General features: G+C 35.9%; 1 protein-coding gene across 2 annotated transcripts in view; it reads right to left on the bottom strand.

Annotated features, from left to right (window-relative positions):
• Positions 1–15,898, bottom strand: part of RSPO2 (R-spondin 2) — a gene marked incomplete at its 5' end in the record, with an annotated part of 119,736 nt that overhangs the window by 30,416 nt on the left and 73,422 nt on the right. Inside the window, 2 exons of one of the 2 annotated variants that reach the window (XM_081326017.1) lie at positions 9,379–9,564; positions 12,761–12,904. In XM_081326017.1, coding sequence (XP_081182143.1) covers positions 9,379–9,564; positions 12,761–12,904 — 330 coding nt within the window. Of the gene's footprint in view, positions 1–9,378; positions 9,568–12,760; positions 12,905–15,898 lie in introns of both variants that reach the window. The other variant, XM_081326016.1, reaches the window with a different exon arrangement.

A 15,898-nucleotide genomic window follows, 5' to 3' on the forward strand; every position in this document is an offset into this window, starting at 1 on the left:
GGAAGTAATGTTTTGCCCATCCCCTCCAGAAATTGGTAACAGCAAAGCACAATTGATAATCCAACATAATTTATCCTCTTTTGTTAGCAGAGCAAATCGCTTCCTTATGATTCAACTTGTTCTTTCCATAGCCATTTAATTCTTTGAATTATGAAATGATTTGCAAAAATGACCCCTGCATCCACAACCAGTTTTGCAACTCCCCTCTCAAATGTGATGCTCTTATTCAGAAAGAAATTGTAATTGTATACTGTAGTTTCACATATTGCAACTGTTGATTTTCTTGGAGTGAGGGTTATTGTTTTTTTCCCCACCACAATGCTTAATTTGACTTTTGCTCAAGCAGTAAGGTTTTTTGGGTGTGTCCTCAAATTCTTGATTTTTCTTTGCTTTTGAATTTTGGCTTCTCTCTTAAAATCTGCCTCCTGGTTTGACTGCTAACTCTCATCAGCACCTCTGCTCATTTGTTTCTTGTCTATTTTCTGCACAGAGGTGACTTAACAAAGTCAAATCTGAAAAATTAGGATTTTGGAGGAGAAATAATGAGGAAAAACAAGGGTATGTGGATAAGACAGGAGTTCTTGACTTTATGAAACCCCTTATACATAAACATACAATAATCACAGACATTTCTTGTGAGTATAATTAAGAACAGAAAATAAATTAATTCAATTAAATGCTTTACACAAAATCTTCCAACAATCTTGAGGCTACTTGTGAATCCATATGTGGAAATTGTCCCTGTTCAAATATTGGTGAATATATTAATGTGTTCACCAAAGAAAAACATGCACAAATACGCAATATGTTGTACTGAAAGTTTGCTTGAGCAATGTATGTATATCAGAAAACATGTATAGATAGTCCTCAACTTACATGTGATCAAAATTCAGGCACTTGGCAACTGGCATGTATTTATGATAGTTGCAGTATCCCGGGGTCACGTGATCACCTTTTGCAACCTTCTGACAAGCAAAGTCAACATTGATAAGTTCAGGTAAGGACCCAGACTGACGCACACTTCAAAATGGTGTAATGAGAAACTGAACAAAATCAAAATTGATAGGTTCACCTGTTATCTATTTATTTAGCGTATGGCTGGTCACACTGTGTTTAGCCATAACTGAAAGGAGTTCTTTTTTTGGTTCTGGTATCTTACATACTGTATTTCAACCCAACTACTCCAAAGGAAAGAATATTTTCAGTAGAACCTTTCATAAGCAAGTGGCTTCTCATAAGCAAATACCTAGTTAGGAAAAAAAAATACATACTCTAACCTCTGGATAAATTATTGAAATTCAAGAGCCCTTAACCAATTTTTTCAGCCTACAAACAGAAAAATAAGAAATTACTGCAAGTGCTTGCTTGATGTCATGCACATTATTGAAATACCTTAGAACCTTTTCCTTCTATATGATATGCCATGAAGTTATTAATTAACATAGATAAATAACCGAGAACTTACTCACTTGACACTTCATCTATGGTTGTATAGTCTTAAATCAGATAATCCAATTAACAGAAGTTTGCAAGCATGGAGAGATACTGAAGGGATTATGAAGCCTTAAATTCATATTTCTCTCACTGCCATTTTCTTGTTCTAGCAGATAAGATCAAACTATGAGATTTTTTTATTATTATTATTTTGAGTACACTCAAGCATTTCTTTTCAAGTGAAACCTAAGAGAAATCTGACTCTACTGACAGGAAAATGTTCTATCAGAATATAGTTATAAAGTACCATTTGCATACCAGAACTGAGATTTGATTTGATTTGATTTCCAACTTCATCAGATAAATTGAAACCATCCTAACAAGGTGCAGTGAACTATAAAGCCACTGAGCAGCCCTACACTTTCATCAAGATCGATAATTTCATTCTGGATCTGGGGAGAACATCTTCTAAATCACATTTTAATGCAAATGTTCAAATCTCATGCTTTGAAAGTAACGTGTGAAATCAAACAGTTAATTTTAAAAATTTGCATTACTTCCAGTTTCATGAAGCAATTTAAACAAAGTATAAAGATGCATAGTTTAGGTAAGATTTACACATGTAGTATATAGTGAAAATAATATGCAAGAAAGTTTATATTTGGAGAAAAGCTCGTAACAATGTGCATTTTTGTAAAATTGTGGTAAAAAGTGAGCACATTTTTGTGCACAGTGTTTTTGTAAAAACAATGCTCTTTCAGTTTTATGCTGAAATTTGAACCCATTAAGAGCAAAAATGAAAAACAGAAAGGAATCCTTAATGTCAGATGCAATCATTCCAAACGTCAAATCTACATTTTAAACAACTATATCTATACAAACCTGAGAAGTTTTAAATATGTAGGAGATTAAGGGCATAAAGGAAATGGTTGTTTCCTTTGGTCAACTATATGGGAACACAGGAATTGGGAGGCTAATAAATTCAAACAAGCAAACAAACAAATTATAATCCTTTCACAGAATTAAACAAGATTCTCGGTTATTTTCAATTATTAGAAACAGAAATAGAAATAGAAAACAGAATTTTTGTTAGAATATGGGCTAACAAAGCTGGAGTATTGGAAATCTGAACTGATTTTGTCCTATAAATATTCCATATAACTTCAGAACTCATTAAGGTTTGGGGCCCATATTCTATAGCCCCTTACCTGAAGTCTAGCAGTATTACCTGTAAACAATTTCATAAACAGTTTGGCTTGCTAAGCCACATTGAGTGAAAAGGAATTGCCTTATCCACATATAAAATACATAATATAGCTAATGTATATAAATGCACACAATAATGTTACAAGTTTACAATCTTGTGGGGCCTCATTATGAGCTGTCCAAGGCTGCACATGGCCCATGAGCTGGACCGACCTGTGATGGATCAAAGTGCAACTTTTTATGAAGGCTGTACAAGAATTAAATTCTAAAACCACAGACTCATTTGCTAAAGACTCTAGTGCTTTTCAGGCTTTTCATTCTGTCCTCAAATTGTCAGATGGCCACATTCTTAGTAGGCAACTCATTCATTCTGAATTCAGCTGGTGACTCTCAGGAGTGAGAAGTGTTTAGAAACCCATATTACTTTGCTTTTCATAAAAAATATTGCCATTTGGAGTTACTATGTGGCAAAGATAGCTGTCATTTTTCACCACTAGGTTATTTAGAATTCTAAAAGCATTCTATAAGTACTGTAAAAAGGAGTGGGAAGTTTACCTATACCAGAAAAAAAAAATCACAGGTAAAAGTGCAAACAAAATTGAATAATCTTGTTTAGAAATTGCAATGTAACTAAATGAAAACATTGTACGCTTAGGACCAGTGGTGGGATTCAAATATGTGAACAGCCGGTTCTCTCTGTGGATGCTGCTGCGCCTGGACAACAAAAAATTAGCTACCGGTTCTGCCGAAGTGGTGCAACCAGCTGAATCCCACCACTGCTTAGGACTGAGACCACTTTTGTGAAAGTTGGCACTACCTGAAGAAAGCATAAATATGACTACTTAGTTGTCCAGGGACAAAGTGTTCTGTACCAGCCTGCTACCGGCCCTGCAGAAAAGGCAGGGACAACCCCTCCACAAACGGCAAGAGGCTGGAACTACGCCTGCCAAATTTATAGCTACAAAAACAAACAAGACACGAACCAAGAAACAGGAGCTTTAAGAAACATGAACCATCCTAGCGGTTGCCTTCAGCAAACCAGCCCTCCCAGACATTCCCCTTATATAGAGTTCAGGGCGTGGCTTCTCTCTGCCTCCTTCCGAGAAGCCCCATTGCCTTCCTCTGTTTACTCCTAATTGACTGCCTCCTGCGTCGGGCGTCCTTGAACAGGGCCAGCTGTGGGTCATCTTCATCCACGCTGTCAGGCTCACACAGCTGGGTCTCCGTGGTGACCAAGTGGGAGGGGCCTGGCTGAGGGCTATCATCAGCAAGATCTTCAACCCCCTCAGCAAGGTCTTCAACACCCCCTCCTCCTCTGAGTCGTCCGACCCAACTGCTGAACCCACAGGCTGACCCTGAATCACAACACTAAGCTATTGTCAAGAACCAAAGCAGTCATTGGGGCTATTTCTCTTTTCCCATTTTTTTTCAGAACAGATGCAAATTACTCTAAAACTGACTCCAATATTGATTCAGTAGCCAACTAAAAATCTTCCTTTAATAGCCACTGCTATTGTCATAGACAAAAATAACTGTAGTTTTTACAAAGCATTGGAGTTTAGAGATGTCAACACATTGCAGCATCTACCTGACCTTGGCTATTTCAACAGGGTTGACCTGGTACATAAATGGATGCACCAGAGAATCCTCAAGCTAGATTCGGAAGTTAAAAAGCATCCTGTTGTGATTCAGGGTCAGCCTGTGGGTTCGGCAGTTGGGTCAGACGATTCAGAGGAGGAGGAGGGGGGTGTTGGAGAGCTTGCTGAGAATAATATTGAGGCTCCACAGAGCCCTCAGCCAGGCCCCTCCCATCTGGTCACGACGCAGACCCAGCTGTGTGAGCCTGACAGCGTGGATGAAGATGACCCACAGCTGGCCCTGTTCAAGGACGCCCGACGCAGGAGGCAGTCAATCAGGAGTAAACAGAGGAAGGCAATGGGGCACCTTGGAAGGAGGCAGAGAGAAGCCATGCCCTGAACTGTTTAAAAGGGGAATGCGTGGGAGGGCTGGTTTGCTGAAGGCAACCGTTTGAATAGCTCCTGTTTCATGGTTCGTGTTTGCTCTCTTTGCTCTGTTTGCTCTGTTTATGTTTTTATGTTAATAAATTTGGCAGGCTTAGTTCCAGCCTCTTGCCTTCTTGTAAAAGGGGTTGTCCCTGCCTTTTCTGCAGGGCTGGTAGCACGCTGGTACAGAACACATCCCATAAAAAGAAACATTACATCATTTCCCTATTGCTCCTAACAAAATTGCATGGACATGACTTGTGGTCCCTAGTTGAGTTGAGTTCCATTCAAAGGAAAATTTAATGGATTAGAGGAGGTGCATTGCTTCCTATTAATTTTCTGGATTCTTCATATCAGAGAACATACAGTGGTATGGAACATTCCAGGTGATCACGAACCATGTTATTCATGTTCCTGCAATACATCAATCATCTGCATGAAGCAACTGGTCCTGATATTTATTGTCACGAAATACTAATACACTTCACTGTTCTTTGTTGTTAAAAAAAAACACCTCACAAAAATGCCTGTCCCAGGCACTAGGCATGTTTAGCTTAAGGAGCTTAGATCTCTTTACATCAATCTGCCGCATGCACAGAGTTTGGGGGCAAAGCTCTCATTACTCTTCATGCACAGAAGGAATGCAGGGAAGAAGTATGAGAAAAGGGCTAGAGAACTTTGAGAAAGGGATTAGGTTTTAAGGAAATTAAACTCCTAGAACATTTTTATAGTTAAATAGAGAGCACACACATACTCATAATTCATTCCATCTGTTTCTATTTTATTGGGGGAAATTGACTGCTTGATGGATGACTTTCACTTTGACATAAGTAATTTTCTTGCTCACCAAATACTATTGTTTCTGTGCTTATGGCACACTTTTACATGGATGTCAGCTCCCAGCTGGGGTGATGGGACTGCTCTCCCAGTGGCTCACTTCTTATCCAACTGAATGCAGAGGACAGTGATAGAGGATTATGCATAACCCCCAAGAATTCTACTCTGTCACTGTTAAAACTTTATATGAAGCTCCTATGAGAAATCAATTATGATTTTGAGGTGAAGATTTATGACATGTCACTGTAATCCAATGCTGTTTTCTTTTTTTATTGCTAGCAAATCAGTCTCTAGACACTCAAGTCTAGTAACTGTCTACTGACAGAATCCACTGGAGTTGGGCAGTCAATATGTTCATGTTTAATTTGTAGTCTTCCAGAACTCCTAAATCATTCTCACAAGTACTATAGCCAAACCAGGTAACATGTATCTTGTTTCTGCACATTTGATTCTTCCTATCCAAACACAGATGCCTACATTTTCCAACCGAACTGCACTTTATTGGATAAGGTCCAATATTCAAGATCCTTTTGAAGACAGTCATTTTAGGTGCTAGCACCTCTGCTCAGCTTTCAATTATCTGCAAATTTGATGAGCATCCATTCTATACCCCATCTAAGTCATTTATGAAATTGTTGAAGAATGCTAGATCCATGACACAGGATTTCTCCTTCCATGTGAATTATTAAGAACATGTGCTGGATACAGTTGTTCCATTATCTGTGAATCCATGATAGTGGGACCATCAGATCTGACAAAATGGTTCCATTTTATCAAAGAGGAGGCTATAGTCAACTTTGTCAAATACTTTGAAATCTAAGTAAACCACATCCAGAATGTTCCTTTGGACTACTGAATATAAAAAATAGATAGTTTAGTAAGATCTGTCTGCCATGACCTGTAACAAACCTATGTTGGGTTCTAACAAACATCTTGTTTCTTTCAAAGTGTTTGTAAAGATTCTTTTTTCAGGATTTTCTCAGATACTTACCAGTCTGCAGTTTTGTTTTGTTTTTCGTTGTTGTTTTGTTTTGTTTTTGGCTCGGCTTTTTTTTCTTTTTTAAAGATGGAAAAAACATTAGTTCTTCTCTAATCTTCTGATACTTCTGATTCTCAACAATTACATTCAGTGATTTTAAGATTACCAACTACCTACCAATTCTTTAGTACCCTTTGTATGCAGTGTGTTCTCTCCTCAGTTCTTTACCTATGCTGACCTGTATTTCTGTTCTATCCTCTACAATGTCACCTTTCCCAGGTGGGAACACATGTTTTAATGTGAAAAAGCAAGATACAAATTAGAAATTAAGCAGCACAATCTTCTCCTTGCTGCCTGTCACCATTTCATCATATTCTCTTACCAACAGACTAATTGCTATTCACTTGGATGACAGAAGTATTACATAAACTGGCCACTGCTGCAGAGGCTGTCCCAAACCAGATGATTATTCTTCAGCTGTTTTATTAGCATGTTAAATTTGATACTTCACACTTGCAAAACAGAGAAATCCATTCCAAACCATAAAGAATCATCTATTGGAAAAGCAAACAGGGTTTTGAGCTAGCTCTAAATCAAAAAAAGCTGAAATTTTTCAAAACAATAAAAGCCGAAGTATTAACACAGCTAAGCTATTAATCTCATTAAAGTGTTTTTCTTCCCAAGAAAATCCAATTCTGTGTGATATCCAAAAATCATCAGTGTGGAAAAGCTTGGAGCAATTGGAAATCAATTTTTCATTTTATTAACCACTTTTAATAATTCCCTAACCTACTTGATGACTGCAGTAACAATTTGAAATATGGCCTGTCCCTCAAGAAGTATTTAATTTTATTAATTACAAATCACTAAATCATCATGTTTTCCTCTATTTTTTGAGGCACCATTCCAAAATATGTAAGACTGGAGATATTTAAAATTCAATTAATTGAAAAAACAGCTGAAAAACTAACATTTTCCTGATGTCTATGACTAAGGCAGTGTTCCTCAAATTAGTGCCCTTTAGAAGTTGAAATCTGAATACATCCAGAAGCAACCAAATTGGGAAAAGCTCATTATGTAATCCAAACTTTACTCATTTAGGTGTCTTTTAACACTATCAGGAATATTGTTCTGCATATAAAATGGGCCACATATAATTAAATCCTTCCATTCCTCACCATCCAGTCACTGCTGAAGAAGCTTCTTGGATGAAAAGCGAAATGTCTTCAAAGAAAAACAAGGAAGTCCAGTTGCCTCGTGAAAAAAGCATCTTTGGGTGGCTAGTGGGTGCATACCGGAAGGCCCAAAATATTTCAAAATGACATCTGTCAATCTCAGTTAAAAGTTCTAAAGTTTATGTGGTAGAAGACATTAAGCAGTCACTAAGTCAATTCCAGACAATAAATTCTCTTCCCCACTTTATTTTTAGGGTCTCTTCACTTCTATTTTTATTTTCATCAACCTGTTGTTGGCAATGGCTCCCACACACACCCTCATTTCCTTCCTGGCTTGCTTGGACTGGACCTAGCTATCAAGTAGTTTGAATGTCAGAGGAAAGACAAACCAGGTGAAGCACAGGGAAGAAGGAAGAAGATACTGGGAAATATGTTAAAAAGTTTGCTTAATACTAAAATGAAAAGAAGTCTTTACTGCAAGCAAATCCATAAAACCGTCAGTAAATTTAATAGTTGACTACTTCAGGCTTCTAGTGTGATTTTTCAATATGCTCCCGAGAACAATAAAATGAAAAAAGGCATTTGCAACTATAATACCATGCAAAAAACAAAAGGAATACTATAAACTATCCTAATCCACATTCAAGTATGTCTGATTGCTCAGTTACAGGATCAAAGTAAAACCATTCCTCCTGCATGGAACTAAATAAATGGGTCCTAGTCTGTTAAAGCAGACCACATAAAGTGTACCAACGAAATATAAACAAAACAAGCTGAAATAGAAAGCATATGTCACAACGCACACACACTTGACCCCTTTCCTGGTTATTTCCTGGTTTTGGTTTAATCCATCCCACTTTATTAGTGCCTTTCGTTACTTAAACTAATACTTATACTGCATGTTGCTATGAGTTTCTAAAATTAAGAACATTAGGAAGTTACAAAAAAACCTCATCTTTAACAGATACTTCTCCTTAATTTTTTTATCCCTTAGTATTTCTCTGTAATTAACAAGAATGAGCAGAGAGCAAAGAGGTGGTTAATTTTATAAAGTTTAAAAAAAACATAAGAGTCAAATCATAATTAAATATAAAAGGCAGCAACATATAGGAACAATCTATCCCTGACCACAAATGGACTACAAAGTATGTCATCTGACTATTAAATCACATTGCGTGAAAAAGCTGCCCAATTAGATCTGAAATATACTAGGTAAGTTTCCAAATCAACAAAGCTATGAAGAGATATAATAAGATCCATCTGGTGAGCGCCATCTTGGGGAAAGTTGCTGTACACAACTACTTGGAAACAAGTGTCAGTGAATTCACGGTATTTCTGATCACATGGACATAGATTTAGGCTGCAATAAGTCTTTGCAGTTTATTAAGAAAATCTTGTCTTACATTACTACAGAACAAGATTCTGTGCAGGGTGTTTCAAAAGTTCATTCCTTTGTTCTACCTCTTCAGTCTGTGTTTCAGCATATGTGTATTTAGAGCAGGAGTCTTCGAACCTGTCCCTTTTATGACTTGTGGACTTCAACTCCCAGAATTCCTCAGCCAGGCATGCTGGCTGAGGAATTCTGGGAGTTGAAGTCTGCAAGTCATAAAAGGGACAAGTTTGAAGACCCTTGATTTAGAGAAAAGGAGCCTCAGTACTTGATTTGCAAAAATAAAGGAAAACACTCAATATCTCATAGTTAAGCAAAATCAGCTTTAGTCAAAAAAAAAAGTGTTCATTTTACCTCCTGGGCAGTGTCTCAAGGCCATTTTGCATCTTCTGGACTCTGCAATGGTGGGACATGGTATTGTGTCTTTTGCTGGCTTTTTAACAATTTGCCTGGTTCTTGTTTCCAAACCCCACTTAAATCCGCAGGTCTTGTTATTTGTGCTGCAAACTGCCCACTCGCTCCAGGGGCCCACTTGGCAACCTTCTGGAAAAACCAACACACACATACACTAGTTAGTTTTCTTGTCATCTAGTGTTTGCACCTTTCAGAATATATGACACGAAGGGGGGATATGAAAACACGCGAACTTTTCATTAGGTATACTTCTTACTAATAAAGAATTCAAGAGAAATTGAAAGCTTATATATTATTTACTAATATCTCGATAGGCTTAAAATGGATTGCACAGCTATCTTCTAACTCTCTCATTTATTAATTTTTAAAGAAAACAGGAAATATAACCAAAATATATTTCAAATTATTCACATTAACTGAAATAATTCATCTTATCATCAGTCATACTTTATGAGAATATTTTAAAGCACTAACTCAAAGTAGAGCAGACAAATTCTAGAATTAACTTTATTGAATTATTCTGATTAGTTGATTTCAAGCCTTCACTTGAAACCTTGGAATAATTTAGATGCAACTTACGGAAATTTAAAGAAGCTAATTTATATGCCACAATTCTTCAATTTCAAATCTTAGAAAATGAAAAATAAAATTGAACACTAAAGATCTTCATATTCTTGTGGAAACATTAAATTTCAGCCGTGCTTGCTAACTAGTGTTAGGTACTAAAGCCTGTTATGTAATTTTCCAATTTTCTCAAAAACTTGCAGCCAGAAAAGGCACTTAATAACCATTTTCACCAACAAAATCAGGACGGAATTCAGTTACTATAGTGAATATTCATATGGAATGTATTAGCATGTATGAAATACTTTTTATTTTATTTTTATTTTAATTCCATTTATATCCCGCCCTTCTCCGAAGACTCAGGGCGGCTTACAAGCTTAGCAGTAGCCTTCATTCTATGTATATGCCTGCTTATTAGGGCTTTCACACACACCCCAAGCGGCATTATTACAAAGTCAGCTTATTGCCCCCAATAATCCGGGTCCTCATTTTACCTACCTCGGAAGGATGGAAGGCTGAGTCAACCTTGAGCCTGGTGGGATGCAAACCTGCACTAATTGCAGGCAGCTGGTGTTACTTAAGGAGGCATTAGCCCACTGCTCCACCAAGGCTCTTTAATAGCCACCTCAAGATGACTTCCTAATAAAGATTTAATATAGTTTACTGTTATCACATATGTCTTAACAATAACAAAGATTATTTTATAGTAATTGGTTACTTTGCAATTTAAGAAATATTTTGTTCTTTCAAGTCGATTTTGACTCGTGGCAATGATTCCCTGCAGTCTTCTTGGCAGTATCTTAAATTGTGAGCCAATTTGTTATACTAGTAAAAAGCTCCAGGCTATAAAACAGGAGATGATAAATCCTAGCTTTACCTTAGTGACAAAACGAGCTGCGTGACCTTGGCCAGTCACTTCTCTCAGCCTCAAGAAGGTGGGAATGGCAAGCCATTTCTGAAAAATACTGCCAAGAAAACTGCAGGGAATCATTGCCAGGAGTCAAAACTGACTTGAAGGAATGAAATATCTCTTAAATTGCAAAGTAACCAAACACAGGAGTGTTCAGGAGTCTTCAGAGCATTTTTATGATTTATTTGGAGAAATGCCATCAGGTTTCAAAAACAGATATTTCCCTGGGACCCATTATTCTAGATTTATTAACAGACAGATGAATTGTGTTGTTTAACTTTGTTATAGCACATTAACCATTTCCATTTAGCTTATGCACTGAGCAATAGCCAACATTTTAATGCAGTGATGTAATGGATAAACTTATAAACCTATGTCAACATCCAGTTAGATTTTGGACTATTAAAAGATAATTATTTTACATTAAAAACATACATACATACATAGCAACATGTTTATCAATAATTCAAAGAATGTAAAAGAAAAGAACTGTAATTCTGATATCCTTGCCACCACTGCTTGAAGATGATCTACCATTCTATCAATAGCTGGTGACCTTATTTGTGTAACAAACACACAACATGGTATAAAACTACTCTAGGATTATATGTAATTATTTTTATACAAGGAAAAGGAACGTGTGTGTGTGTGTGTGTGTGTGTGTGTGTGTGTGTGTGTGTAGATTCTCTGCTGGCAATAGAGAAGGCTGTTCTTAAGACTTCTTTTCATGCTAATACTATTTTCATAGTAGAAAGCAAGCACTGCAGATACAGGTAGTCCTTGTTTAGTGACTATCTTAGACAGCAACCATTCACAATTGTAACAGGGATGAAAAAGTAACTTCACAATCAATGCCTGCATTTACAACAACAAAAAGCCTTCAGTGTAAAACTGACTAAGATCTGGTCAGTTTCAGGAAGCAGCTGAAATGCAAAAGGGTTGTAATCAACTAATTAAAGTGACACAGGGATAAGCTTGTTAACTAGCAGTTAGCACTTTTAGCACTGTGAGAAAAGTAGCTTGGGAAAAGATATTTTGTTTAAGCAATCTCTCCACCCTGCAAGGGGATAAAAAAGAAAAAGAAAAAAAGTCAGGCACAGAAGTTTATCTGAATGAGACGGCAACAATCAGCAATCTTCACAGTCTCTCTCCCTCCCCCTCCCCCTCTCTGTGCCATACGGTTCACTTAGTGAGACCATTTCACAACAATCAGTTATGGTCACTAAATAAGAGCTCCCTGTAAATAGAAGCAGATTACATATAAATAGTCTCTATAATTTTATCAGTTGCAGAAAATAGGTTATATAAGATGGTTAGGATGCAGGATTAGAGAATGGAATGGAATGGAATGGAATGGAATGGAATGGAATGGAATGGAATGGAATGGAATAGAATAGAATAGAATAGAATAGAATAGAATAGAATAGAATAGAATAGAATAGAATAGAATAGAATAGAATAGAATAGAATAGAATAGAATAGAATAGAATAGAATAGAATAGAATAGAATAGAATAGAATAGAATAGAATAGAATAGGACACTGAAGGAATTTGTCTCCAGTGCATAAGCTTACAGTGTACATATAAACAGCAAGTAATAGTTCATAGATCATAAATCATAGTTACAATCATTAATCATAAGTTACAAACAACAATTGATAAATCATAAGAAACCAACAGGACAAGATAGTAGGAAAGATGAGAAAAGATGAGAAGATGAGACAGTGCTGTAGGAATTAAATATTCAGCAGAGTGATGGCACAGGGAAAAATATCTTTGTGTCTATTTGTTTTGGCATAATATAATATAAGAAGGATAATATAGCAGAAATAATGTGTAAGTACTCACCCACACATTCCATAGTTTCATCTAAACGGACAAAACCATCGGGACATTCCCCAAAGCAACGGCCTCGGTAGAGATAAAACCCAGATTTGCATTTGGTGCAAAAGTCTCGACTAAAACAAGAATCACAGTTCTCTATTCTGCATCCTGAAGAGGAAAAATACATGCATTTGAGTTTGGTAACTTACGAAACAATATAATGCAGAAGGGAGCAAGACATGAATACTTAGCTGTAGTCCCTCAAATTATAGTCATAGGACTATTCTCAGAATCTCTAGCCAGCAAGCCCAAAGGGAATGCTGGGATTTAAAAATCCCCAAACTTCTAGAACAGTGTTTTATCAAACTTGGCGACTTTAAGATGAATGGCCTTCACCTCTCAGAATTCCCTAGCCAGTATGCTACGGAATTCTGGAAGCTGTTGTCTGAGGAATTCTGGAAGTTGAAGTCCACACTTCTTAAAGTTGCCAAGTTTGAGAAATGCTGAGCTAGAACATCAGATTGGAGAAGACTGATGGACTGGATACTTCAATCAGATTTCCCATTCCCAAGTGACTTGAATAATACTGGAGTTTGCCCAACTCATAAGTGCTTACATGACTTAAATATGCGTGGCAGATCTTCCAGATTTATTTTACCCTATAATAAATGCACAGATGGTTCACACATTTCAGATCACATGTGTGGAACAAATATCTTATTCCTTTTCTCATAGATATCCTTTTATAAACATTTCATGCACACCCCGCATGGATGCATCGTTGGTTTTTTAAAGCCCATTAAAATCAATAGGTTTTTTTTTAAAATCATCCATATGCAGAATATATGTAGACATTTATAAACAAAGGGTTGGGAGGAAGAGTTAACCTTTTCCTGCATGCAGTTGTCACAATATGCATCAGGCAACTTGTTCTTAAATATAGGTGAATATAAGTTGTTATGTTTCCTAACCTGTTTTGTGGTTTTAACTTTTATAATTTGAGAGTGATATATGGCTCTGTGTTGCTATATCCCATTATAAATTTACTTTTAAAGTAAAGCATATTGACAAAATTTTGTGGAAACAGGCCGTGTAAATCAGAAAGTGTTGCCTATAATGCCCATTGTACAAATTATGTACTTTGGCCTTAGTCTCTTGATGTAAAAATATTTTTGATGTTTAAATTCAATTTTATCAATTTGTTGAATGGAATGAAGAGAATATTGAGGCAAAAACTGATAAAATGTGTAGAATAAATACATTTGCAAAAATAAGAAATGTTTCAATAATAATAAACTGATAAACTTTGGCAGGAAGAAGACAAGAGATCAGGTTTTGCAACAAGACTGAAGATCCACGATACATGTGTGATTGTGCTTAAAGAAATTCTGATTAGAACATTGTATAAGAGAAAAGAGTAGTTTTTGAGTGATCGACTAAAGCAGAAAAAAATTCCATTTTGATGGGACAAATTGAAAGGTGATATCTTCACTTCTAAACACCAAAGATTTTGACTGAATTCTGTCCAGAAGTTGAGAGAATTTCTAGAAAAATTCTCAAGGAGATTCACAAGGAGATGTCAGATGAGGCTACACAAAAACCACAACAGATGCAATAGGAAACTGAAAGGTATGATTCTGCTCGACAAAGTGCTAAAAGTATTGACTTTTCTACATGTTCAGCTTGATTACTACAAATGCTTAATGTGCAACATAAATGGAGCAAATGCTCATAAAAGAAAAAAAAATCATTATTTAAAAAATAAAATAAAACATAATTTGTCTAGAAGAGACACATACTAGAAAAATGGGTATAACCTGTTTAACTTGTAAAAATGTGGGTGAAGATTCTAGTAGGAAGTAAAAAAAAAGAAATAGAATTGTTTTGTACATAAACTTCCAACTAAATCCAAACTTGTACTAAATGATAACCACGGAAGATTTTTTTTATGAAGAGGGTGCATGGGGCTTAGGCTCTGATATTGGGAATTTATGCTTCAAATGAGGGCAAAGTGCTGTTCTATAAAGGACTTATGGAGACACTAATAGGTTTTCTTATGACAAGGGATGGTATGAAGTGATCTCCCTACAAATGGAGAGGACTTCTAAGAAAATATTAAAGTCACTCAAGGCAAAATATTAAAGATTTTCTTTAATTTGATGGACAATTTGGGGTTGCCTGACATATGAAGACAAAAAAATGGCAATTCAGGAAAGTTTACATTGATGTTACGTTTCTGTAACATATAGATCCTTTTTAAAAGTAGACATGATTTGGATTTCAGAGACTTTGGCTACCAAGGGAAATAAAACAGAATTATGAAAGCATTTGGGGTTTATAATCTTATGAGTTTGGTGCATAAAAGGAAGTCTAGTTCTTTTAGATGGAGATTAATGAAAAGAGCAATAATGGAGGATTGCAAAAATAAATCAAAATAATTATTTAAAAATAATTTAGATAAAGTTACTGTTTTAAAAATTATTTGAAATGTAAGCAATGTTTTTATCAGACGTTATTAATACAACACAATAGCAAACTCAAAAAAGGTAAGAGAAAAAAAACTGTTTTCAAATCAGATAAAGTTTAAAGAAGAATTAAAGAAATTTTCAGGCAACATAAGTATTTCTCAGCAAATTAAGCTTATACAATGTCAGCTATCTATGTTAAAAGTAAAGAAATGGAAATAAAAATGAATTCTATAATACAAAACAAAATTGAGTTTGTACACAAGCCAAGGAAGTGGCAAGCATATAAAATACAAAAGGCAAATGTTATTGAAACTACAGGAGGGAGATGGTGTATTAACAGATAATGTAGCTATGCAAAAAAAGCATTTCAGCAATATTATTCCAATTTGTCTAAAGGACAAGATATTTCTCTGGAGAAAGTAAACAAATATTTAAAGAAACAAAATTTACTGAGGGATACAACCATTTTATTTGATAGGTTGAAAACAGTTTGCAAGAATGAATTCCTGAGCAACAATGTAGATTTATGGCCCTCAGCACAAGAGGGAATTTATAGACAAGAAATAATATGCAAACAGAAATGGCTAAAATATCACAATATACTAGAATTTTGCCAAGGGGAATACAAAATAAAATCAAGAGAACAATTGGTGGCAGAAGGATATAGTTACCAATGGTTTTCTTATTTACAGTT

Source organism: Vipera berus (assembly GCF_964194415.1).
Source record: "Vipera berus genome assembly, chromosome: 3".
Taxonomy (NCBI): Eukaryota; Metazoa; Chordata; class Lepidosauria; order Squamata; family Viperidae; genus Vipera; species Vipera berus.